Consider the following 25718-nt stretch of genomic DNA (forward strand, 5'->3'; position numbering starts at 1 on the left):
GAGCAAATATATGGCATGGGATAGAGCTGGCTGGAAGAAAAGCATGAATTAGTTGCGTCGACAAGAGGAAACTTAAATGAAAAGAAGAGCACCTCTCTTACATCTTGGCACCTTTTATTGAACCCTGGTATTTTCTTTGGATTTCGGCGCTCCGACCAACAGGAAACCCGCCCCGAGAGGAAAACGATTATTAATAATGGGGTCTACAGTGATTATATGAAATATACCATATCAGGTCGACCTCCTGTGGTTTCTCCTGAAACCCCTAATGTCTAATTCCGGGTGAATTCGTCACGTTACTGAACTGACCTTATATTTACTTATCATCATTCAATGGCAACTTTTCAGTGTATATCCGTAGCTTAGGCGAGGCTATATTATCATCCCATAAAAAAGACCGCCCTTCTTTCTGTTGCTGGTACCGTGGGACGGGGGTGAGGGGAATTCCTGTTTTGATCTATTGCTCTGCCTTATGTTAGATTGATATTGGGGTACAATTCTGTACAATCGATCGGTACTCTGTCATATCCATGGTACTACTCATGTCTATAGGCGACGGTTACCACTTTCCATCAGGTGGGCCGTCAGCTTGTTTGCCATTCTAAGTTGTATAAAAAAAACGTTCTTCAAATAAATAATGATGTAAATTCTCCCAAACATATCGTATCGTTCAGACATCCATTAAGTTCCCATGGGATCTGAAGATAACGGGCCGAGCTATAGGAAACAACTTATGCAATGAGAGATTATTTTTATAAATCATTGAATGATAAACAAAATTCCGTTCAGCTTGAAAGATCTAGAAGTAGCCTGCCGAAGGCTGCAGGTTTAAGCGCGAACAGCCTGAGATGCGCGGGCGCCGCGAACAGCCCGAGCCGTGAGTCATTCCCGCCCAAAAATAACTTGAAAACGGGCGCCGCCTACCGGCCGGGGCGGGCGGCATTCAGTCAGTGGCAGCCGCGACGCCGCCGCCGCTAGAAGAGCGGTCGAGGTGGAGCGCGCGAGCCTTACTGACGTGGTGGCGGCGCCGGCGCGTGATGCGCCGCCATGCCCGTACGACACCGCGAACTCGGCGACGAGCTCGCACCACCGGAGCCCAAGCGCTGCAGACACTGCGACGGTACGATACATATTGCTTTGTGCTGCAGGAGTTGTCCTAACCATGATATTACAATGTGATTCAGCAGCTGCTGCAATATCTAATCAAAATATTCTCTATGCTTCCTGCAATTGGAAGCTTTGTGAAATAAATAATATTTTTGTCAAATAACATAATATAGAAGGATGAAGTAGTTGTTTTTATTTTGAAATTAAGTATACTGATACTGATTCTTTTGAAAGGTTCATTCATTAATTTTGCTGCAGGTATTAACTTTACAAAAAATCTTTATATATTCTTTTCCTTACAGGAAATATCGACTAATTCATGGTACTGATACAAAGATTTTAACCCAGGATTTTGTTTTTAATTAAGTATCCAACAGTTCTAAAAATTGTTTTTAATATATAATTTGGATTCTATATATCTACACTACCATTATAATTTAAAAAGTCCATGTATAGAAAATATCACGGTACAATTTTTATTATTATATATCTAGAAAATAAAATGACTATTTTTTTATATTTGTACTAAAATACCTTAATTTTTTGTCAATGGTCGTTGTAGAAAAGTAAAAGTAAAATAATTTATTTTGTTGCTGGGTACTACCATCATAGAATGACTCCATAGCGATCCGTGATGGCAAAGTTGCAGATACCAAATGAAGTAGGATTTTGTAAACTATTTTCAACTTGATCTAGTTTCTCGAATTTATAAACACTGCGCTTTGTTATTTACATTTACTAGTTTCTATTTTTTACGAATAAATTATTATTACGTGTATTAATTAATAAATTAATCATGGACGTTACTGTGTTCCTATCTTACGACTTAATTTATGTTTGGCACAAATGTTGACTAACAAACGTGTTGATTTATTTATATGTCTTGCTTTCAGTTACAGTTAAGAAACCGAGAATTTAAAGAAATAAGTTAAATTAAAAAAAATATAAAAAGTATATTTTAAATCATATTAATCAAATATTTGTTTGATATTTTCTTCTATTGGATTGATAACCAAATAATCTTAAAAATACTATAACCAATTACCAGTTATAAACTGACAGGTCGTTCTGTAAGTTATACACTTAAATTTATTAACTATTGCCTAGAATATAACATTGCGATCAAAATAAGAATAGGATTGACTTTCAACCATATCGTAACGTGTTAACAATCAAAATAAACTGTTTAGGTAGACTCTTAAGGGCGAACAAACAAGTGGAATAAATATACGAGTATACAAATGAACCATGAGTTTAAATCTCGAGTTTAATCTTCGGCACTAATGATTGGCAATTTACTACAACTGCTGTCACTTTTCAAGTGATAATTTGACAAGTCGAGGTCTGTGACATTCCCATTCTTTTTGAGGGTCATCAATTTACATAAAAATAAATGTGATCACGACTAGCCCTAATAGGGATAGGTAATCAAAGGTATATACTTCTTTCTGTAACTTTCGTGCTTACTAAATTATCTGCATAAATTACAGTGACAAATAAAACTATAATATTAAAGTTACGGAACCCTGAAAGTATAGATTAGTAATAGTCTTAGGAGTCGTCAAGTATGTATGTCTCTTGCTCAGTTCTTTTTAATAATGGGGGCTGTATACCTCGTTTTCCCTTGCATTATGTACGATTTAAAACATCGCTCCTCTCTCTCAGTTTAGGTCCTATTTTTTTATTATTTTACCTGTTAACAAACTATTGCATTCTTTGTCTAGTCTTTGAACGAGGTTAACTAGTGCTACAATATGTAACAAACTTCTAGAAAGAGCTCAGTACATTTTGATGATATCACATTATAGATGCATGTGATATCAGAGGTATTATTTCTGCATTTCCGACCTTTGTGATAATATGACGAAGGTCTTGAGTTCCAATACACACAAAATTTTACTGTCATCCTTAGTAATATATGAAAGAGAATTTGTTTTTTTTTGTTATCTATTGACACCCTGATGGCTCAACATTTATGAAATTTGGTATTAATGTATTATTAGGACTGGAGAATGATATAGGCTACTTTAATCAATGTATCTCGGTCACACGGACGAAGTCATGTTTAAATTCTGGTATCTAATATTTCAAACAGGAATACAACAATGTGAACATAACAACTTAACGGTAGAAGTACTCATAGATGAAACACAAGTATCCAGTCAAACGATTTAGCATAATTACTCTATTGTTTTCCGTTAATTTTTGTATTATTTTTAAATTATTATATAAGCAAATGGCGGTGTGCGCTCCCGGTATAGAATAGGCCACCCTTTCTTATCCAGTGGGTGTTGTAAGAGCGACTAAGGGTGGGCTAGACATGGGCAGCAGCGTCCCTCTTAAAATATCTCTAAAGCCTGACTGCGGTTGCCAATACGCCTGCCAAACGTGGCTACTACTGGCAAAACCCCCCAAGGGGAGGCTTATGTTCAGCGGTGGACAGTTAAAGACCGATATGATAATAATGATATAATTAAATTATGACACATTATTGTTGTTTACATATGTTAAATATCCACTTCAGAACCATCTTAACTGCGTTATTTACAGTATAGTGGGAAAATTCCCATTATACTGTTATTAATGAAGTGGGAAGTGATAGAGATGAATTTCCTAACCTATAATGTGTGAGACTTGAAATCAGATGTATAATAGCATCTACTAAAATTACTTTTTTTAATTGCTCTTTTTACAGTAGTTTAAGTAACGGGATTTGGCATCGTACTATCACATTTAAACTGTAACGATATAAAAATACAAATGGATTTTTGTTTGCTCAGTTATTTAGTTAAATTGCAGCAGAATTTAGCTTGCCCTTAGTCACTGGTGTAATATGTGTCAGTGCGTCGGGAGTGGATGTCGGTAAACAAGTCTGAAACTGGCCACTTATGTAACTGGAGTCGTAAACAAATGTGTTTCGGCGTACGTTCGCCTTACCTCGCGTTACACCTTGCCGCTTACATAATTTGAGGGCGTAGAAGTCGCACGCGCCGTCTGCACTGCAAGCCATTGTCACACTTCATTCAATGTTCACATGCATTAGATGCTAATTATGTTGTTTATACCTTAGATACTAATTATGTCATATCTTAGTCGTTTTATGGCGACTTTTAGGACTTCAGTAATCGTGAGATTGTAACTGGCAATAATTAAGAGATAATTAAGAATTGTGTGTCAAAATAATTGTTATCAATTATAATTAATCAAAGAGATCATTTCATTAAGTTCACCTTCAACCATTGGATTGGAATACGATTATGTAGGCGAATTCGAACAAGTAATTCACCATGATTCACGGTACCGCTTCAGGCTCTTCTGTTCAGAATCGTCATTATAAGTGATTTTCTCATATATAAGTTGATATTAGACCAATATTACCACGCTTGTTTAATTACCAGAAAGTTTTATTTTAAATTTTTCTTCTTATTTGACCTGTCATTTTTCTTTAGTAGTTAGTCATAAAGATTTTTAATTCATGATAAAAAGAGCAGGAAATCATAAATTATTATCGCACTGTCGGCGAATCCTTAATGATATCATTCTCTGAAGGTAAATCCAATATTATACCAAATCGCAGCCTGTTTTTCACACTGTTATTTTTAGATTCCATAAACAGATGGTTAAAACGGAACCTTATAATTTCCTTATATCGGTCTGTATTGGTCATCTTCATTTTTTACTAATGTTCGATCTTCAATAAATTTAATGTATATATAATATATACATATAGGATCGTCATAAAAAAGAAACAGAGAGACATTGATCTCCGTACATATTTTTATTAGAATTAGTAGATGACACAGACGGATATTTTTTTTATAAAGTGTCACATTCCCGAACAAACTTTCTAAGTGTTGGAAAATTAGAAAGTTTTTTTACTGCTAACCTATAGTACCGTCTGTACCTATATCAGCGATAGGGGCTTTAGATTGGTTACAAAATTAATCGTGCGTGATCGGCCATTTTTAGGAGGTTTTCATACAACGAATAATCAATAGATCGATACGAATTTCACTCAAATATTTAGATACGTTCCTACTCCACGAGTCGGTATATTATGTATGACAGAGGTGTGTGAGTGACGGCATCAGAAGCAGTGTTGTGACAGGTGTGGCGTCACCGGCGGCGAACGACGGGCTAGACTGTTGGGACGCCGATTAATTACTGCGCCCCTAGACCAGACCGAGACGATACGAATGAAATCATCGATCATAATTTACAGCTACGAACAAAATTATTATTACAAACACCAGAAAATTTATGTTTTAACAAAACTAATTAAAATGAAAATATTTTAATTAATGCAACTCACTGTATAATAACATTAACTGTATTATAATGGATTTTGTTTAATTTTGAGATCATCGTTCACTGTTTGTTGAAGAAGAATATTTTGCTGAAGAGAATGCATATAATTCTGTTTTGATTCTAGGAGTTAGGGGAAAATATAAATATTTTGACGTGTTATTTATATTAATGTAATATAACACTTTCCCGTATCATCACTTGTTTTTCGCGAAGACTGTTGTTGTTGTTTAATTTTTGTCATGGAACACCCACGATGTTACACCAAAGTAGGTACAGCAAAATATATTATAATATTGTACTATCTTTATTATTAGTATACCCAGTAATAACTTGTCTTTCTGTAAGGAATCGGTCATGAAGGGTTAATTAAATTATCTGTCTCTTCTATTTTTGCTATCAACCAGTTTATTATATAAAGTCGGCAATATACAAGAAATACTTTTGATGTTGCCAATTTTGTGTTGTTGAAAGGGTTGTTATGGGTACTTACCATTACCTTACTATATCGTTAGCTAAACACCTGATACCTATTATCTCATACAAAAACGTCTTATACGTTTTTTATGGTCATATTTTATTAATATTAAAAACGTAAGTAAAGTTTGTAAAATATTTGTAATCCTGGTAAATCATCCTCAGTTGAATGTTTTTAATGAAATGGTTAGTTGGATCTTATCTAACTTACGTGGATTATACCTACTTCATAAATAGAATAAATTAATAGGAGCCCTTCAATCAGTAGCTCTTATTAATTTTTGAAGTATTATTCACACATTTGCCGCCAGTAGCTTATTCAAATTTCTCTTACCAATTTTTATATCTTAGTTCATAACCATATTAAATAAAATTTTTTGTTAATGAAACTGTAATTTTATAATAATAAAAAAAAATTGGCTCCAAATTTGACTCCCCTAAAATCTGCTGGTAAATCCGTCATTGCCCTAAACGTGCGTACTTTCATTTACAGGATATTAATATTATTGGCCGTGTGTCTCCCGGCATAGAATAGCCTACTCCTTCCTTTTCTGTGGGTGTCGTAAGAAGCGACGAAGGGAACTTATGGTCGAGGGATGGGCAGCAGTGTTCCTCTTAAAACATCTCCAAAAGCTTAACTGCGATTGCCAACCCGCCTACCAAGCGTGGCAACTATTGGCAAAAAATTCCTTATGGGAAAGGCTTATGTTCAGCAGTGGTCAGTTAACGGCTGAAATGATGATATTAGTATTATCACTATCATAGTGTCTCTGTGATTTATCATATAACGTGTCCTCAATTTTGACGAGAAAATTGTGTCATTTTGTAACTGATTCAACTGCATTCTTTTTTATTGTTCTAAAATTGTATTTTTCTTACGAAAGGCTGATTTAAATGCATAAAAAAATCGTTTAAAAAGGGATTATCCAGCGTTAGCTCATGGAACTATTTTTACTTTTGCCTAAGTAGTCACAAATAATAACCATTAGAATACTATTACACAGATGTGAAATGTACATATTATAATAGTATTATTTCGTAGTCTAACAAAACAATTGTACAGCGTCAACCAACATGCTCCATTCTGACAAAAATAGACTAGATTTTAAATTTTTTACAAATATATCAAATGTAAGTTCACATACTAAACATCTAAATACTAAAAATGGATATTATAAAAATAGTGTTTATTTTCTAGTGTGAGATAAATCTTTTGACACCCAAACTGTTATTTTTCACGTCGTAAAATTACGTTGTAGCTATGAGTCGTGCATTTTTCCACGATGTCGTTGTTGCCTCTAAAATAAAAGTCGTGAATTTCCATCCAAGAAATGTGTCTATTTATGCAGCAAGCGTCGGCGTCTCGGTTGTAGTGTAGGTAGTAACTCTGTCGCCCATAAGAACGGAATGTTTGTTTTGAGGAATCGCAAACAAACTTATAATTATTCTCAGAAACGTAACTCGTACGCAATGTGTAGTTAAACTGCCCATCATTTGGAGGAAATGTTTGTGATTGATTTCTCGCTTTTTGAGTGTTACATTATGTGTCTCACCTTTGCAAGTAACGTAGATAATTATTATAAATAAAAAAAAAAATAATCATTATTTCTAACTTAATACTTATATGAAAAAATCATGAAAATTCCACAGATTAGTAATATAAATTACGTTATTTAGAAATCTTAGATTAAAAACAATATTTTTTTTATCCAAATACTAAGATAAAAATATACCGTTATTTTGTCACAAAAATATACTTGAAATAAAAATAATAAATAATTAATAGTTTTATTAGATTAATTATTAATTTATTGAATATTTTTTTTAATTTAACAAATTTAAATCAATAACATTAATTACAAAATGAATGAGTTGAATGAATTTGGATGAGATTTCGTAAAAAGATATACCACATCCTAGAGAAACCGCGATATATAGTTAATAAATATTTTTCTCACGTAAATTGAGAAGTCATTCTTATATTTTTCTTTGCGTCAACTTGTTACTACAATACAGATTTTCGTCGGAAATAGACAAACCTTGTATTGGTGTTGTTTGATTATTTTGTAATGATTGTTGTGCGTCGCAGGAGGACAGTACCTCATTCGACAGTTTATGGGTGGCAGTTAAATATACCCGGTCTCGGTTTGTCGTTACAAATAGAATTTTGGCACTGACTGTCTGTGGTTGTGTAATTCACATATAAACCACTTGTTGAATTTAAACTATCTGCTCATAATACAGTGTTATCATAAACATATTGTCATTATTATACCTATATCTAGCGACTTGCGTATAATGCTAATTTAAGGGCAGCGGTTTTCCTCCTACGTAAATAAATTAATGTTACCGTTTTAATTAACATCAATTATAAATGTTAAATATACTATTAAGGGTTATAGAAAACATTTTGGTGAAAGTTGAGTTGCACATGATTATAAATTCTATGATGTAGTTGTTTCATTTTGATTTTGTGAATGTAGTATAATATAATCTTTACATATTTACTGAAATATGTGATAGTTTTAAATATAGATTTTTTTTAAATATTGTAATGGAACTTTATATTGTTAAAATCTTAGACAATATAAAATATATAGACAATATAACCAATTGTTAGACTTCTTACCTATTTGCTTGTTTGAGCACGTTTCGCACGTAATCTACCGGACGTCCTTTTTTGTCGACATATCATACTTTTTACTGAGGAAAAATCTCTTTTTTATTACAAAAACTGGTTTCAGTGAAGAGTACGGTGAAAATAATATATTTGACAGATTTAAAATTGTAGTCGGTAAGTAGTTAGATCTCCGTTATCTGTTCCGCGTTGCCGGACTTTCGGAAACATGAAATAATTCACGCTTGAAAGACACGAAGGCGAAGACAAAATCGCGGGAAAAAGTAGTCTTCTCGAATGCAAGTATACGTTTTTTAATTTTTTAATAAAATATATTAAAAGATAATGTGCTAAATGTAATTCCAAAGTAACACGAGTATACTATTACAGTATGTATATACTTAATAAACCATTTTTTTCCTACTATAAGTAGACAGTTATAGACAAAAAAAAAACTGTCATTTCATGATTATAAATATCATGCATTACTATTTAACATGTTTTATAATGTTGCGATTCTCTTACTTATAATGCTTATTGTAATAACTGTATTAGTATAATTTAATACTGTCAATTGATTCTATTTTTTTTTCTCGTAATGTTTTGATTTTTATTATACAGTCACTAATTGTAATTTATTAATAACAATGGGCCCATAATAACACATGAAAAGGTGTTAGACAAATATCAACACTATCGACAATGTGTGAGAGTAATTAGCCGTGTTGTCCTTGTTCTAAATCCTCACCTTGACCTCGTTGCGTTTCTTGGCGATCCACTATCCGGTTTTACACTTCTTTCTGGACCTATCTCATAAATAGGCAGTTGGAAGTTTACCGGCAGATAATAAATCTTCACATCGAAAAACAAGAATAGTACAGAACAGTGGCGACTGTTCAGGATAAACAAGTATAAAATTTGTATCATACGTAGATTTTTAGGTTCGTTAGAGTAAAATGTATAAAACAGAATGTTATAATTTGGTCATCTCTATTCATCTATGTGACTGGCTGTACAAGTTACGGTATAAACAAAAAACCTTTATACGTGATCTTGAAAATATTGTTTACGACCTTGATGGTGAAGCAGTTTAACATACTGACTCATCTTCCGATAGTTGTTGGTTCGATCCCTGTACAAACAAACATTTGTATGTATGAGTATATCTGCAAGTATTAATCGAAGCACTTTTTCTATATATGTTTATATTTACAAAAGGAAATATTTTTACAAGTATGACTATCACTTGTATGAGTATAATAGCTACAATTTACCTAGTAAATTTTACCTTTTAATTTTGGACTATTTTTTTTTTGATGGCTGGAAATGGTATGGTAACCCCGCCTGCGCTAACGGGATACGCTGGCGGAGCACCAGTAAAAGGTGGTAGATGAGAATGAAAACAGGCCAGTTAGCCCATCATGATGAATTCATCAGGAATTAACCATGATAGTTTCCAGAGAGAACCGTAAGGAGGTCGACCTAGTTGGGTATATAGCTAACAATGGGATTCTCTGTCTCCATTACTAATAATCCCTTTCCCCCCTATTTGGGACTATTAGGATTGTATGATCTTATGTATATATTGATTGCTGGTGATTGTATTTTGTGGAATTTGAAAATAGGTAATCTTTGATAGGTTTTATTATATTACTAGTATTCTACGGCTTTCACCTCGTGTAAAAAGTATAACGATAATTTGTGATATGGTACCTATGTATCTATTATGTTTAATTCCGTTCAGCTATTAAGGTGTGATTAAGTCATAATGGGATGAAATTAAAATTACTTCATATTAACGTCATCTTAGGTCTTCGTAAATACGAACACGTTTGCGTCTTTCACAATCAGTTAACGTGGCTCCCTTTCCGACTTCCACGTGATACGCATATCTTATCTTTCCTAATATAATATATAATGATATTTATAGTACCAATAAGCTGTTTATTTCTACCTTATGTATTAGTATTAATATCGTTCGTACAGCACTCATGCATTTTAGCTTCCCGCTAACTACATGCTTTATCACTGTAATAGGTTGACTAGAAGAAATCTCTTTCAGAGATAACTCCACCCTTGCTCACAATATTTATAAAAAGCTTCGCAGATGATTGCTAATTTTTTATAAAATGTTTTAATTGATAATAAATTTCTTGATGGGTTAAATCTTAGATTGAAGTACGTTATACATACTACGTCTATTGGTTACATGCAATTTTTTTTTTACAAACGGCGCCTTTTGTTATTAAGTGGTCAAATACAGAATTAATTCGTATCAGTAATATTAGTTTTTAAATCGCTCTGCAGAGACGTTTCCTCATTAACTACATTAAGACAATACAAAACATCTCAAAAAAGAAGATTTACAGCAAATATTGTTTATTTTTGGCCATTGCAACTGTTTGCCGTTATAGGTAAATTACTTTGGCATTAAATTTTCTTTGATCTGGGCTATTATTATATTATTGTTAAATAAATGAAATACCACAGTTCGCGAGTCTAATACTATTTGCTATACAGTGCTGCCAAATGCATTTGGTATATTATAATGATATTGGCTCTCGAACATGCATTAAGATAACATAGCAGTGTCGTCGAACGCGACTAGCGCAAGGTGCACCGACCATATGAGCCATATTACCGTTATCTGCCGACAGCATCTTGGAGTCGTGTCAACTGGACGCTAACAAACCGCTTTCAATTTCTAACGTCAAGTTGTAACTTTCCGAGCTGTCCATGCGGCTTTTCTGATGGCAAAAAATTTGATTTGAGAACCTCTTCTTTTTTTTTTACTACAATATTACCCTATTTTGAAACTGTAACCTAGCTAATGGTAGTTATAAATATTTTAATTATCTTTGTAGTATAATTGTAATTTGTGTAATGTAGTGTTAGCAAAAAGGATGTGATAATCTGAAATACAGCGATAATTTATTTTATGAAGCTTTCTCTAAAGAGATCAAGGTCGAAATATAAAGTTGTAAATAACAGGTTTATACATTAATTAAATTGCAATAAATACTTTAAATTAAGAAAATTTGTTGAAATCGTTCCGTGTATTTGGGTGTTGTAATACTACACATAAAGTTCAAATTATAACTATAAAAAAAAATATTAAAAGTTTTAACTTTTTACCTCTTATGCATACATTAATTAAAAATATATTATATTTAAATTATTTTATCACTTGTTTAAAATTGAGAAGTTAACATAAAGGAAAAATACAAACCACTTCAATAACTGAAATAGGTTTATTGTTCGTTGGTCATTTTTATAGGAAGGTTTGTTTGTGTATCTGTAGCATATATTTAGTGCGTGGTATAATAGTTGCGATGGGTTATTGCAATGGAAAGTGTGTTATAATAATAAAATAGGACTACAATATTTTATAAACATATTATGAATGGAAGATTTCAGAATTATAGTGACATCCATTAACCATGTTACATGTGGACGTATTTCGGCCACCTTTCAAAATAGTTCCCTGAAATCACTTGCGACATGATACATTTTTCCACTAACGTTAGATTGAGAGAAAGGAATTTAAATATTTTCGGTCACGTTCAACTGATAAATATTTTGTTTGTTTTTTATTTTTCTTAGAAAAATAAATAGATTTGGGTTAATAATAATCAATCATGATAAAATTTATGGCCATTATATGTCGTATGGTCCCGGCATAGAACGGGCCATCTCTTACTTTTTCGTGGGAGTCATAAGAGGCGACTAAGGGAAGGGACGAAGAGAATTATCTAGGGACGGACAGTAGTGTCCCTATTTAAACATCACTAACTGCGGTTACCAACCCTCCACCTATGTGTGACAACTACTGGCATAACTCTCTCTGTAAGGAAGGCCTATGTTCAGCAATTAACAGTTAATGGCTGATATGAATGAATGAACGAATTATTAAATTAAAACGGTATCATGATGAATATATTTGGAATTCAGCACTATTTTCAAGGGGGACCACGGGGAGATCGACCTGATAGGTATATTGCTGGTAATGGGATGCTAGAAATAGTAGCTGGCAGTCCGCATTACTAACAATCGCTTGCCCCTTGCTAGCAGGGTTAGGCTATTAGGTGTTAAACCCTACAATTGCAAAAATGATTTAAATGGCGTAATTAAATATCACCCCCTCTTTTTGGAAGTCGTTTGACAGTTTACATACTCGGATTAATACGATTACATATACTTTTTAAAAAATATAGTTAGAAAGAAACAAACTAAAACTTGAAATTCAGCCTCTACTCAATAAAATAAATTTTAAAAGGATTCGGATACTTTAAACATAAAAAAATATTTTAAGTCGCTTCAGTATACACGTAGTCTTTACATAATAGAAGATAGAGTTTGGGCATCAGAGCGTCGTACAAGATTTCACGAGAGGAATAATTTATAATGTGTAACTAACGCTACTAAGCGCATCCAAATATATTCTAAAATAAAGCGCGGTTTGGACGGTGCAACACTGGAACTCTCTACTATTTGGATTAGTCTATCCGGTTCGTGTCACATACTCAACAAGGGGTTATAAATATTGTCGGATTAACTTTACGAGTACTGTCGGTGATTTGACGTTTTACGATTATTTTTTTAACAAATCATTTAATTGCACTGCATTTTTAAACTACTTCCAAAAAGAAGGAATTTCTGTTTTGTATATTTTATTTTGTAGTTATAATATTTTAAGATTATATCGCTAATCTTAATTTTAATAATTATTTTTGCAATCTCTATTATGTTGCTCCCATATTAAATTACTAGCGAAATCATAGATTTAAATATTTACCGATTGTTTACCATGGGTTTTTCCATGAGACCATTCCTGTACAATTTTCCGTGAATGAAAGTACAAATTTACCTAATCAAGAACCTTTTAGATAGTTTCTAAATATTACTTGACTTATTATTTATTAGGCAAATAATATTTTATTCATTACAGTACATTACTCTATTAAGTCTAATAATTTGATGTAGGAAAAACTAAAATGTACTACAGTATATTTAAATTTTTTAAACTACTTACTTTGTGGGCTAAATACTAATCCCCATTATTCATAAAAACTAAAACCTACAAACTTATTTAGCTATTACAGTTTTCTCACTTTTTTTCAAATTAGAAATTTAGCATAAAAGAAAGAGACAAAACAGATGAATAGCTAAAATAGAATAATGAGTCTTGACATGTTGAACATAATTATCTTATCATAACTATCTCTATGTATAATGAAGTATAAATAAATAAATAAATAGTTTTTAACCTTGCAATTAAAAAGTTACTATAGATTTTAAATTTTAGGTTCATATTAAATCTAATTTGTGAATAGCTAGTTTAACTCCCTTGATCACTCGTAATTACTTTTTTTTTGTCCATAACAAAGTTACAAAATGGACGGAAATGTTCTGAATAACTTTGAGAAAACGATAGTACGGCAGCCCGTTATTTGTTTTTGCTATACTTATAATAACTTTTTAGCATTATTCATTATTTTATCTACTTATTTAAAATTCAAACTTGAAACATCTCAAATGCATTATATATTTTTTCTAAATTTCATCGGACGATCATATCAGATAACAACTAAAAATTTCAACACTCGAGATAAATATTCAGATTCCATTTTCTTTGACGTAACAGGTGCTTATTGTTATAAGTAGTTTACATCAATTTTTGGATTTTGACGTCAGTGTCTTAAAATGCAGAGGAAGGTACGAATGCGCGTAATGCATGATTTACTCAATGGTAACAGTGTCTGGTTATGTATCTATAAAAATATTCACTGCACTTGCTTACGATACGACAGTTTCCCGTCGTTCACAAAGGAACTATATACCTTGATGCCGTATTTATAAACATATAAGCGTATAGTTATGATAGTAATCATTCTTTCGTTATACAATTACTCTATTTAACCTGTAACTGCTAATATTTCCTATACAGCAATCCTGAAACACTGACAAAAATAACTTTTTTTATACAATATTTATTTTACTTTTCTGCTAGAACCTATAATATAATAGAGTATGCGTTCAACTGTAACAGCTTAACGGTTCCAAATCTTTCGACTCGGCCATTGCAATTTGACGGCGAATCTTACATGGCGCTAAAATGTTGTACTCTTGTAACATTATAGTAAAACGTTGATACAACTTGCACTTTGTTTGTACAATTTTCAAGGTTCATTTATATCTTAAATAAGTTATGATTACTATGATTCATCAGAATATACATGCCTGAGTCGCATGGAATTATAATAAAATAATATTCCCTTCTCATTCTTTGATGATACAGTAATTTGTGCGATAGATATATAGATACTCTTTATTGTTAGGTATTTTTTATACTTGGCATAAGTAAACAGTTTCGGTATGTCTTTTATAGAATTGGTCATTTAAAAATAAGACAGAAAAATACATAGTAAACAATGCAATAAACCTAAAAACCTTTTTATTTTGGCTATTCTATTATTTAATTTATGTTTTGTTATTTTAATAAAGAGACCATTTTTATTTGGCATATTTAGCTACGTATAAAAACAGATGGGTAAATAGATGGAAAATTTTCTTGGAATTTCTTTTTGCTTTTTTTTATATATGTTTTTTTATATAATGATAATATCATGTGAAAGAATGGATCTTTTACTGGATACTAATTGAAATGAAAATCTATCATTGTTAGATTGCAATCATAAAATATATTGTACATTTTTATAAAAAGTTATTAATATCGATCACCACCGTCTTCAATATCTAAATCCCATTTTGGCAAACATTGGTTGTCATATTGGCGGAGTCATAATTAATGCAATAAGATAATTTTCTTAACTACTGCTGGCCAAGATATGTTGCCAAATTTTCGTAAGGTCATGTATACCTTCGTAAATGATTTATTAAAATAGAATAAGCAGGGGCTTACGAAATACACATCACTTTTTTCGTAAACTGCATAATTATATGCATACTCCTTATGACCTATATTACTGGGTGCTAAATAAAAAAAAAATATTTTAAAACTATTTTCTTTAAAATCTTTATCTTTTCAGTGATACTTAAAATATAGTTGAAAATGATGTTATAAAATATTTAATACCGCATTTATCAATTCTTATCTAATCAGTTTATTGCATCTCTATGTTTTTCATTTTATTAATTAAATTGGAATTGGAACACTTGCTTGTTTATGATATATGCGGTGCATCTGCGGGGGCTGCAATCTCCTTTAGATATGTTAATTCTGTACAAGTGAGTCAGGAACGGACGCGAAGCCAACTTGCGTAATATTACGCCCATTCATGGCGCATCACAGGCCAATCTTGGAATCTGCTGTTTATGCGAATATTACTCTTATCTATACGATATAGAGCTTAGCGTTCAATGGTCCCTTACAATAAACGAGGGTGGGCTTGGTTTTTATTATCGAAATGCACCTTGCTTATGGTGTAACTTAATTGTGTCAGTCTGCACGTGCTCGCCGGAAATACCGGGTTTGTTTAGCTTGCAGATTTATTTCTGTCTGTATAGTGTCATCTGGGGGCGTCATCCTTTGCGGCGGTCATGAGTTGGGCGCGATTGGCTCGTGCTGGCATTGGTTTCGTAATGCACCCAGCGATGGGCCATAAACGTTTGCGAAATTGCTAATGACAGCAAAATAAAAATTTCTTGTCAATCTCTTACAATCGTTGTTAATTAATTGTATGCTATAATGTCCTAAAACTATTAACTAAATCAAGACTACTATAAAAATCTACATTCCCTTATTTAATGGGACCATAAATTGTGAAAATATATTATTTCACGGTATCGCTCGACTTGACGTATCATTAATCTATTTATACGGTGCAAACATTACAAATAGATTCACTCGTTTAAAATAACATAGTGGTACGCACCTGTCACTCTTACACGTCCAAGATCAACAAGGTATTCGCCGCGACTCGCTACAAAATTGTTAATTTATGTATTCAATATATTAATTTTATTCAGTACTGCTATTAAATTTGTCAGTGCAATTAGGAAAGTAGTATCTTGGATGCGGTATGTTGTTTTTGGTTAGTTTGTTTGCAATGTTACTTAATGTGGAAACCATTTTTTAATTGTTACTATTAAAATTTTACCCATCTACGGCAAAGGCAGTTAGAACTTCCAACACTATTTTCATTAAAATTGGACGTATAATTTAGGCGCTAATGTGAATCTATATATTAATACGTGTAGTAAAAACATTGCATACTTTACAGGAAAATTGCGTGGACTAAGGAGCATAAAATTTAGCACCTTATAGTTTATATAGAGAAGTGCAGGCTGCTAATATTTTTTTTAATTATGCATAAAAATACATTAATAAGAAAAACATTACCCATACTACCATGTATTTGACACACATACACACACACACACATATATACTCTTTTGTTTATTGTTAAATTCTGTGGTCAAATAGAAAATAGATTAATATTGTTTGTCTTTAATATTATTTGTGTATAGTCTTACTGAATGTCAAACATAACCATAATAAATTCATTTATTACAATATATGTTATGTTCGAATTTCGACTACTGTGCGACCACTAATATACATAAATACGAGTACAAATATACATGGGAAGTTAAAAACATAACCTTTCTAACTTAGAAGTATCAATTGATTCGTTATAATGTACTACCTAGTGACATAAGCTAAAACTAAGTTTTATATATAGTTATATAGCAGTAGTAGTATAGTTATATTTATCTTAAGTCTGGTTAAAATTTTGGAAAATTTTCCCTTTAATTTTCTATTTTTTCGGTAGCCACGTTAGAGTTTTATCTTCTTGTGCTGTAACATTCAATATTGGAAGAATATTTTAATTTTAATTCGATAGAAAATATAAATATGGAAACATGAAACTCCTTTCGGGTTCTCGAGTTTGACGGGAAGAAATGTTTTTATAATCTTAATTTATTAAAAGTGAACGTACAAAAGCATATAAATATACAAATGGTATAATATTAAAGTTATATATTCCAAATCGACAATCTAGTAATATTTGCATGTGTAATCCAAAATTCACTGATTTTTATTAAGTATATATTATAATACATATAATGTTTCGTTCCAATGTGAAGTGCTTATATCCACAATGTATATTGACAAATCGGTCGTACAATACCAAACAAAATGCCAACTTGGGTCTCGAAATGTACGTTAGTTAGGCCGATGATCGCGTTCCTTGGTACTCCGCCAGAATGGCCGATCCTTTTGGCTGTGGATGCTGTGGTCGTAGCGCGCCGGCGAAAATAATGTCAGTTCAGAGATTAACGAACTTCAGCCGCCTGACCTATTAAACGGGTGCAGGTAAATGCATTAATTAGTCGTATTCACATTGGAATTCAACCGTCTGTGAATTGTATAATGATATACCACATTAAATCAATGCGAACCTCTGCAACTATAACAACAAACCAGTTTTAATTTAGAAAGGCAAACTCTTAATAGTGTAGAAGAGATTAATTATTTAACGGCGATTTGATCAGTTCATTTATTTAAATAACTTTATTGATCAAATAAAATATGGTACAAAAGGCGAGCTAACATGATGAACAGTGGTCATCATGTCATGTATGCGGTATTTTATTATTAGGATAGGTAAAGATAATGACTGTATATAGGTGTAATACACCTATATTACACCTATATATAGTAAATAATGTATATACAAATAATATATATATATATATATATATATATATATATATATATATATATATATATATATATATATATATATATATATATATAAACCTGATGGTAAGTACCGCCGCCCATGGTCACCTCAACAACAGTTACTCTTTTTTAAATTAAAGGAGTAACTGAGTTTAATTTAAAAGAGTAGCTGTTGAGTTTCTTGCGGGCTATTACCAACAGATAATACATTTTGAACCCTGCAGTAGATTTAAAAACAAAAAGACAATTTAAAAGTACTTGTAAACAAGTCTATTTGAATAAAGAAAGTAGAAAGAGTTCATAAGGTGAGCATGGATTTTTTAATGTAATTTAATTTGGAAGCTCTCGGATATCTTCAGGCAGTGCATTCCAGAGTCGTGAAGCTGGGAAGGTGAAGAAGTCTGACATGAAGCCAGACTTGTAAAGTAGTGTGAGTAGTGAGAGGGAGTTATTAGAAGGAAGATAAAGATTATGAGAGTTTCAGAGATGTTGAATAAATTTCAGCATTTCACATATTCCAGAGAGGAAGGGAACAAAAGGATGAAGTAGAGGGTGCAAAGTAACCTTAGTTGACTTTGCTAACGTATGGGTAGCTAGATAAGTTGTGATCTATAATTGAAGATGTAATCTTTTTTACGGAGACGAAATATACTCGTAATATGAAATAAATACTTAGTAATTTTTATTAAAAACTAGCTTTTACCGCGATTTCATATGGTTTTAATTTTGGAAGTAGGAAAACAAATTACTTAAGTAATGTTAAGAAAAAACATATTTTAAGTTAGACCTCCAGGAACACAAATATGACAACCGCATCTAGTTGGGTGCAGTAGTTTGTGTATGTTCCCGGAACAAACCTGTTGACAGACAAAAATTAAAAAGAAATATTGGTTTCCATCTCGCTCTTATTAAGACGTTCATATAAACTTCTCTTTTACCGTGTTTCTATATTGCTATTTGTTGGCAATAATTTTTGCCCAATTATCAAACCTCTAACTTCGTTCATTTTTGGAATATAGGCGTAATAACCCTTAAGTTCAAAATTATTTTTCTACGAAACTACGATAGATATTGGAATGAAACTAAAGCTACATGAAAGCTTCTAGTTAGCTTTACATTATATATTATATCCTTCACGAAATTTATTTCTTCTTCTCTCATTGTCTTGTGATTTTTGTTCTGTTTTATAGATACTTTAATAATGTCTGATAAAGCATAACACGGTATAATGGTATCAAGTTCGATTTTAGAAAAATGTAATTTTTAGGATTTTCCCTGAATGCTCAGAAGGAAGTAGTCCTTAAGTTACTAATATTTGTCGTAAGTTGTAATATATTTTATCGTTTGAATCTTATCTACTGATTGTATTACTAAGAAAAGTAATACGGTGCTTCAAGCGAGGTTTGAAATGTCGGTGTGAAATAATATGACTTGTTTCCTTTATTTAATATATATTGTAGTTCTTTTAAAATAATGTTAATAGATTATTACAAATCTACATATTTCAATCAATTCTACGCAAAAGGTGATACATACGTTTAATTAATTGTTTTCATTCACGTGGGTAACCGACATCTAAAGTCATTCGGTCGTTAGCAATGTTTTTATATGCGTATATACTTTAATTACGAATATTATAGTTAATCATAAGTTTACTTGTTGAATAACAATCAATTAATCATCAAGATTCAATAAATATTTTAGTGTTCGTAAAATTACGACTAATAAATTTAACATAGTAATAAAATTAACATAGGTCAAAATTGCAAAAATAATTATCAACATCGGCACAGAACATAAACACAAAACATATAAAAAAAAAGTTAAATGAAAGTGGAGACCGTTTTAGAATATTAATCTAAAATACATTAAATTGATTGAACGTTATGTTTATAATAATAGAGTCTGATATCTAACGAGATTAAACAGATAAGATTAAAAAGTTATATTTGTCACTTAAAGGGATTAAATGATTTTGTGGGTGCGTACATGATAAATATTATATGAATCAACATTTTTTATTTCTTCGTCTACTCATAATATGAAGAAAGAATAGTCTATTTTTATTTTTATTAATAGGACTGCTACACAATTATATTGCTTTAAATTAATATACTGCAATAGATTGCATACGATGTAGAAATAGGGAATCATGGAGATAGAGAACTATACCAATTACTGACTTAATTAATATACATATATGTATACGAGTCTGTAAACACTCACTGAATTATATTTTTAATATTATTTTGAGTCATCTGAGGCATTACAAAAGTCTTAGTAAAAATAATTGATTATCATTAGAAAAAAAAAAATGTATTAGCGTAATGTCTTAATGCTATTTGTGTATTGTATCAACAATAAAAAAATTGTAAAATATAAAAAAAAACATACCATCTTTCTCTTTTGGCGATTGTAGAGTAGAAATAATATTCCACAGTCAATTCAATACAATGATTATATATTGGAGTTGTTGTAAACGTAATAAACTCTCATTTCAAGTTAAACCTATGCACTCGCCCTTATATTAATTGTTTATTCTTTACTTTCAGGTAATTAACCTTCACGTTCCTTTTTCTGAACGACTGAATGCTTGGCAAATCTATAGAGTTCCGGTGAGTCCAGGGACAAACATCTTGGTGGCTAATTAGTTGCGGTTGGCAAACTTCGAATTGGTGTACCGCTCGTGAAAATTAGCCTTTATTTTTTAAAAGTAATGCCATTAGTTTTAGTATAAACAATTATTGATATAAGTACGAACGATGAATATACCTGGGACGATTGTATAGGGGATAGTCTGCCCTTCTCTTCTGCCAAGTGTGTCGACTACGTGTAAAACGCCCCAAGGGGGAGGCCTATGTTCAGCAGTGGACACTTAACGGCTGATATGATGATGAATATACCATATTTACTACACTATATTCTGTTATCAAAACACTCATTGATTTACCTATACATGTTGGACACGAGTTTTGAAGAAGAATGATTTTAGTATAGGTCTACTCTTGTACTGGGTGTTGCTAGAAAAAAATTAAATTTTAAAAATATATGGTTTATTTTCAACTTGTGGCGCCACCTGGTGTCGTAATATAGAATTGTTGTTGTGATGTCCGTATTCTAAACTAACCAGTTTAGAGTCGCTCTGTGTTCATAAATAATTGTTTGCTAATCATCATTATTCTATATTAATTAAGTATATATTAATTATTATTATATATACACTATTATTATTTTTTACCTATCCCAGTAATGAAGTACCGCGTTCGTGATTCAGTTTATCCCAAAGGTTGACAGGTAGAGAATGCTACTAGCATTAAGTCCGCCTTTTGTATCATATGTTCTTTTGGTCGATAAAATTATTTAAATAAAATAAATAAAAGCTCCCAATTGTGTATCCAAAAATGTGTCTGATTGAAATAATTACAATTTAATATGTAAGAAAACAGCTGGTATTTGTACGAGTATAATCACGTTGCGAATTTAATCCACATAGTGCAAAATGTGGATCATTTAGCTTTATTTATCTCGTCGCTAAGCGCATTCGGATGCACCTACGCATGTTTCAGTGGCCAAAATGAGAGCTTTACTTTAATAATTAATCACTGGCTTTGCCCTCATGAATCCCTAACACCCGATCCCGTTATAGATTACAGAAAATACATTTTTATTTCATTAAAATTTTTCTGATAGTAATTTGTATGTTAATTGAATAACGTTTGTAACAATTTATTTTACCGATAAACATCAATATTGTAGTGTTTGATGTATTGGATGGATTAGTTGGACACAAGATTTTTTTAAGAGAAATTTTACAGAACCGTAGGATCAGGTCTTAATGCAAATATATATATTTTTTGCAGGCAACCCCATATATTGGATGCATAAAGGACAGATGCGGTTCTTACACTTTGTGAGAGACCTATGTCTAACTACTAATGCTATTATGCAGTATAGAAAAAAAAAAATTTTTTTTATTAAATTTTTCTCACTGGCGGTCACCATCTTGGTCAAATTAGTTTGAACTAATCTTGAATTTCCAGGATTCTTTTCCTTTTATTCGATATAGGTTTGATTATTTCCGATCTTTATTTTTTGCCCGATATTAATTTTTAAATAAAATAATTTTAACAAAATAAATTAAACAACTAGTTTTTACAAGCGTTTGTTTTGTACGTTTATACATCTCGTTTAATATGTTATGCACTTACCTGGCACGTTTAATTTGTCTCAATAATAACAACTTCGTAAATGAAAAATATTTATAATGATTTATTTTTCTGTGACTAGGCGACATATTTTGTGGCGGCTTGTTTTTCGCGTCACAGAAATAGACTCGTCCACTACTTTACTAAATAATAAGAAAAAGCTCGGGATTGGCCGTGTACGAAATGACCATCCTCATCAATCAGCTACTTGGAAGTGTTCCAAAATTTTTCCACGTTTAAGTTTTGTAGTTTAGTTCAATAATTCTACAAGCTCTTGTCTCATTGAATGCCTTTTGTTCTATTAAATTAACACAATCTGATACAACTGAGGATCTACTTATATATTCATCATTACCTTATCGCCCGCTACTTTACGTGATTTGACAAATAGGAAAGCTAATGAAGTACACCACTTTTCGAAGACGTATCTCAAGATAAAACGTACACCTGATTTTAAGTTAGACTTTCGGGAACTATAAAAACAGCATACGATTTGTTACAGGAATAAGATTATGACAATTTACTGATAATAAATGTAGAAGCCATTTTGTTATTTTCTATTTTTTACTCTAATCGAATTAATTTTTATGAAAACTTTTCTTCGTACTAATCTAAAATTGCAGTATTAAAGGAGCTTGTATATACAACAATTATTTTTGTTGTATCTATATTTTTTATAATCTTATTCTCAGTGTCACTCCGTATTTTTGTCTTGTCGGGATGGCTGATGGGTTTCTGTGATCTCATGAAAAAGGTTTTCTACATATTATTCAGGTACTCGTCACGGCTTTTGAAATTACAATGAGATTTAGTAGTTTTTTATTAGTGAGTGATAATGGAATGATAACCCCATCTTCGCTATTGGTATACGCTGATGAGACACCAGTGAAGGATGATAGATGAGGATGAAAACAGGCTAGCACAACGTGACGAATTTCATACGAATTATGAAATTCATCACGTTGTGCTAACTGGCCAGTTGTCAATGGAGGTAGTTTCCATGGGAACCGCGTAGAGGTCGACCTGATAGGGCAAATTACTAGCAATTGACTATTAGACTGCATTACTAACGATCAATCGATTTTCCCTCGAGTTTTAATAGTTGTAACAACTTTAAATATTATAAGAAAAAACTTAGAGTTTTATTCGGTAGAAAGTACAAGTCATGGTGGGGAAAGGATTGTTAGTAATGCGGACTACCAATTCCATTGCTAGCAATATATCCCAACAGGTCGACCTCTTCGTGATCCCCCTTGAAAACCATTATGCTGATTTTCCGATATTCATCACGATAACTGCTAGCTGACCTGTCTTTTCATCTCACCTATCATCTCTCACTAGTGTCCCGTCTGCATAAACCGTTAGCGCAGGCGGGGATACCATTCCATTGTTATTCATTAAATAAAAGTACAAGCCCTAGTCGGGTTTTTCTATCTTTTTTCTTCAACCCTGGTAACAAACGTCATACTAATTGGTAATAAGTCGCTTTCTTCCTTTGGTTCTTAATATTTTCATAGTTATCATTTTAATACATCATCGTCAAGTCACTATTATTTACATTTATAAATTAGGCACGAGTACGTATGTCACGAACTCGTACTAAAACTGTTTCTATTCTTGTTGACGATTGATAATGGTATTTCTATGCTTTCATTGTTGTGAAAAGTTCTCAGAGACAGTCCGAATGAAGTGTTCACGACACCTTTACGCAATTCCTGTCTCACGCCTCAGTGCTTGCCAAAGGACTACGTCATATGTGCCGCCTTTCCTACCGTCAGTGAAAAGTAGTTCTCTTCACTTTCTGTTTTTAAGCCTATATTCTTTTGTGACGATTGCAATGTACATCACAATATGAGTACACAGGTGACCACACGTATAATGACCTACATTATATCTGATTTTAACAAGTGTATGACACACTGCGGACTGCATCTTATGATTAGTTTAAATATTGATCCCAAATAATCTAATTTTAATCATTGGTTGTGCGATAGATTCTGTTAATATCGTATCGCATTTTTAAGAACGATGGAGTGTTATAAAAAAGGCAGAATCGTGACGTGAACAGCGTGTCTCTGGATGTTTTCTTCCTAGTCAGTTGAGACGGGCCGTTGAACTTTTGCTCCTTATTTAGATTATAGGAATGGAGACGTCGACTGAATCGGGTTGCCCGCTACGCGAAATACGAATGATCACTTCCGCAATCTGTACCTGATCAATGCGTAATCAAACGCTGCTCTTTTAGATTGAAAATCTACACATGTAATCGATAAGCACAATTTACGATAGTACGGATTGATGTAGTAGATTGGAACATTCAATGAACGTTTTTATAATATAGCATAGTTCGATATGTTATTATACGATATTACCATCACGATATACGAGTATTAGGAGAGATAAATGTTTACAGTTGTTCAGTCTTTAAATTTCCCTGCACGTCTACGATATTCTCATGTCGTACGTATCCATAATATCATTGCAAAAAAATTAATACTACTCCATACAAGTGTGTATATTTTGTTCTTCCAGTTATATCGTGACAATTAAAACTTAACATACCATGTTCTACGGCAAATTATAAAATTCAAAACCCAATGTCGGGTCTTTTCAATTGCTGCCAATGTTGTTTATAATTCGAAAAAGCATTAACGAAAATACTTAAATGCGTGGGCTTTAATGTCATTTGTGAATTTTTTCGCAATACGCGTTAAAGTGTATTGGCGCGCGATGTTGGTAGCGTACATCGCGAAAGTCGCAACAACAGCGCAGTCCTCAACATCACGACATGCAGTTCAGAAATAGACCACGGAAGCGTCCGAGCGACCCGTTTGGTATTTGTTCAGCGTTGACCTAAAACAGTGCTCGCTTTGCTCGTTTATTATTCGCTTGGCCGACTAGCCCTTTATGAATATTATCTAAACGTTATTTATGCTCCCTTATAGATCGCAACAATTTACGATCAACTTTAGTTCTTTTCTAATATTCGCCTGATGATATTGTTGATCAATGTCTAATGTCTTAATGATCGTTATATATGTTTATAACATGACTTGCTTTTATGTTCTACCTACATCTGCAGCTGTTTATACAAATAGATTTTTATAATTGTCTTCTTTAGACACATTTAATGCATAATTTAATTTAGAATACACCTGCCACTTTTAGCTTTCAGTATTTGTTCCTATCGGTAAACAGTTAATCTTTGTAGGATATATGTTAAAAGTTAAGCTGTTTGGATGTTTATTACTCAATCACGCTTAATTGGTGGAACGGATTTAATAAAACTTGGTACACG

The 25718-nt window shown here is 32.2% G+C and overlaps 1 protein-coding gene and 1 long non-coding RNA gene across 2 annotated transcripts in view; one reads left to right on the top strand and one right to left on the bottom strand.

Annotated features, from left to right (window-relative positions):
- Positions 1-948: 948 nt before the first annotated feature.
- The window catches only part of LOC113521158 (titin), a 48105-nt gene continuing 23335 nt past the window's right edge, over positions 949-25718 (top strand). The window contains exon 1 of the mRNA XM_026906590.3: positions 949-1120. Within this exon, the coding sequence (XP_026762391.2) occupies positions 1048-1120 (73 nt within the window). The 5' untranslated portion in view covers positions 949-1047. The remainder of the gene's footprint in view (positions 1121-25718) is intronic.
- On the bottom strand, positions 9105-16554 carry LOC113521159 (uncharacterized). Its single transcript, XR_003402368.3, has 3 exons — positions 16402-16554; positions 11148-11253; positions 9105-9638 (listed from the first exon to the last, which is right to left on the bottom strand). It is a non-coding gene; the product is annotated as an uncharacterized LOC113521159 (long non-coding RNA).

The sequence above is a fragment of the Galleria mellonella genome, unplaced genomic scaffold (assembly GCF_026898425.1).
Source record: "Galleria mellonella isolate WM207_F2 unplaced genomic scaffold, CSIRO_AGI_GalMel_v1 utg55, whole genome shotgun sequence".
NCBI classification, from domain to species: domain Eukaryota; kingdom Metazoa; phylum Arthropoda; class Insecta; order Lepidoptera; family Pyralidae; genus Galleria; species Galleria mellonella.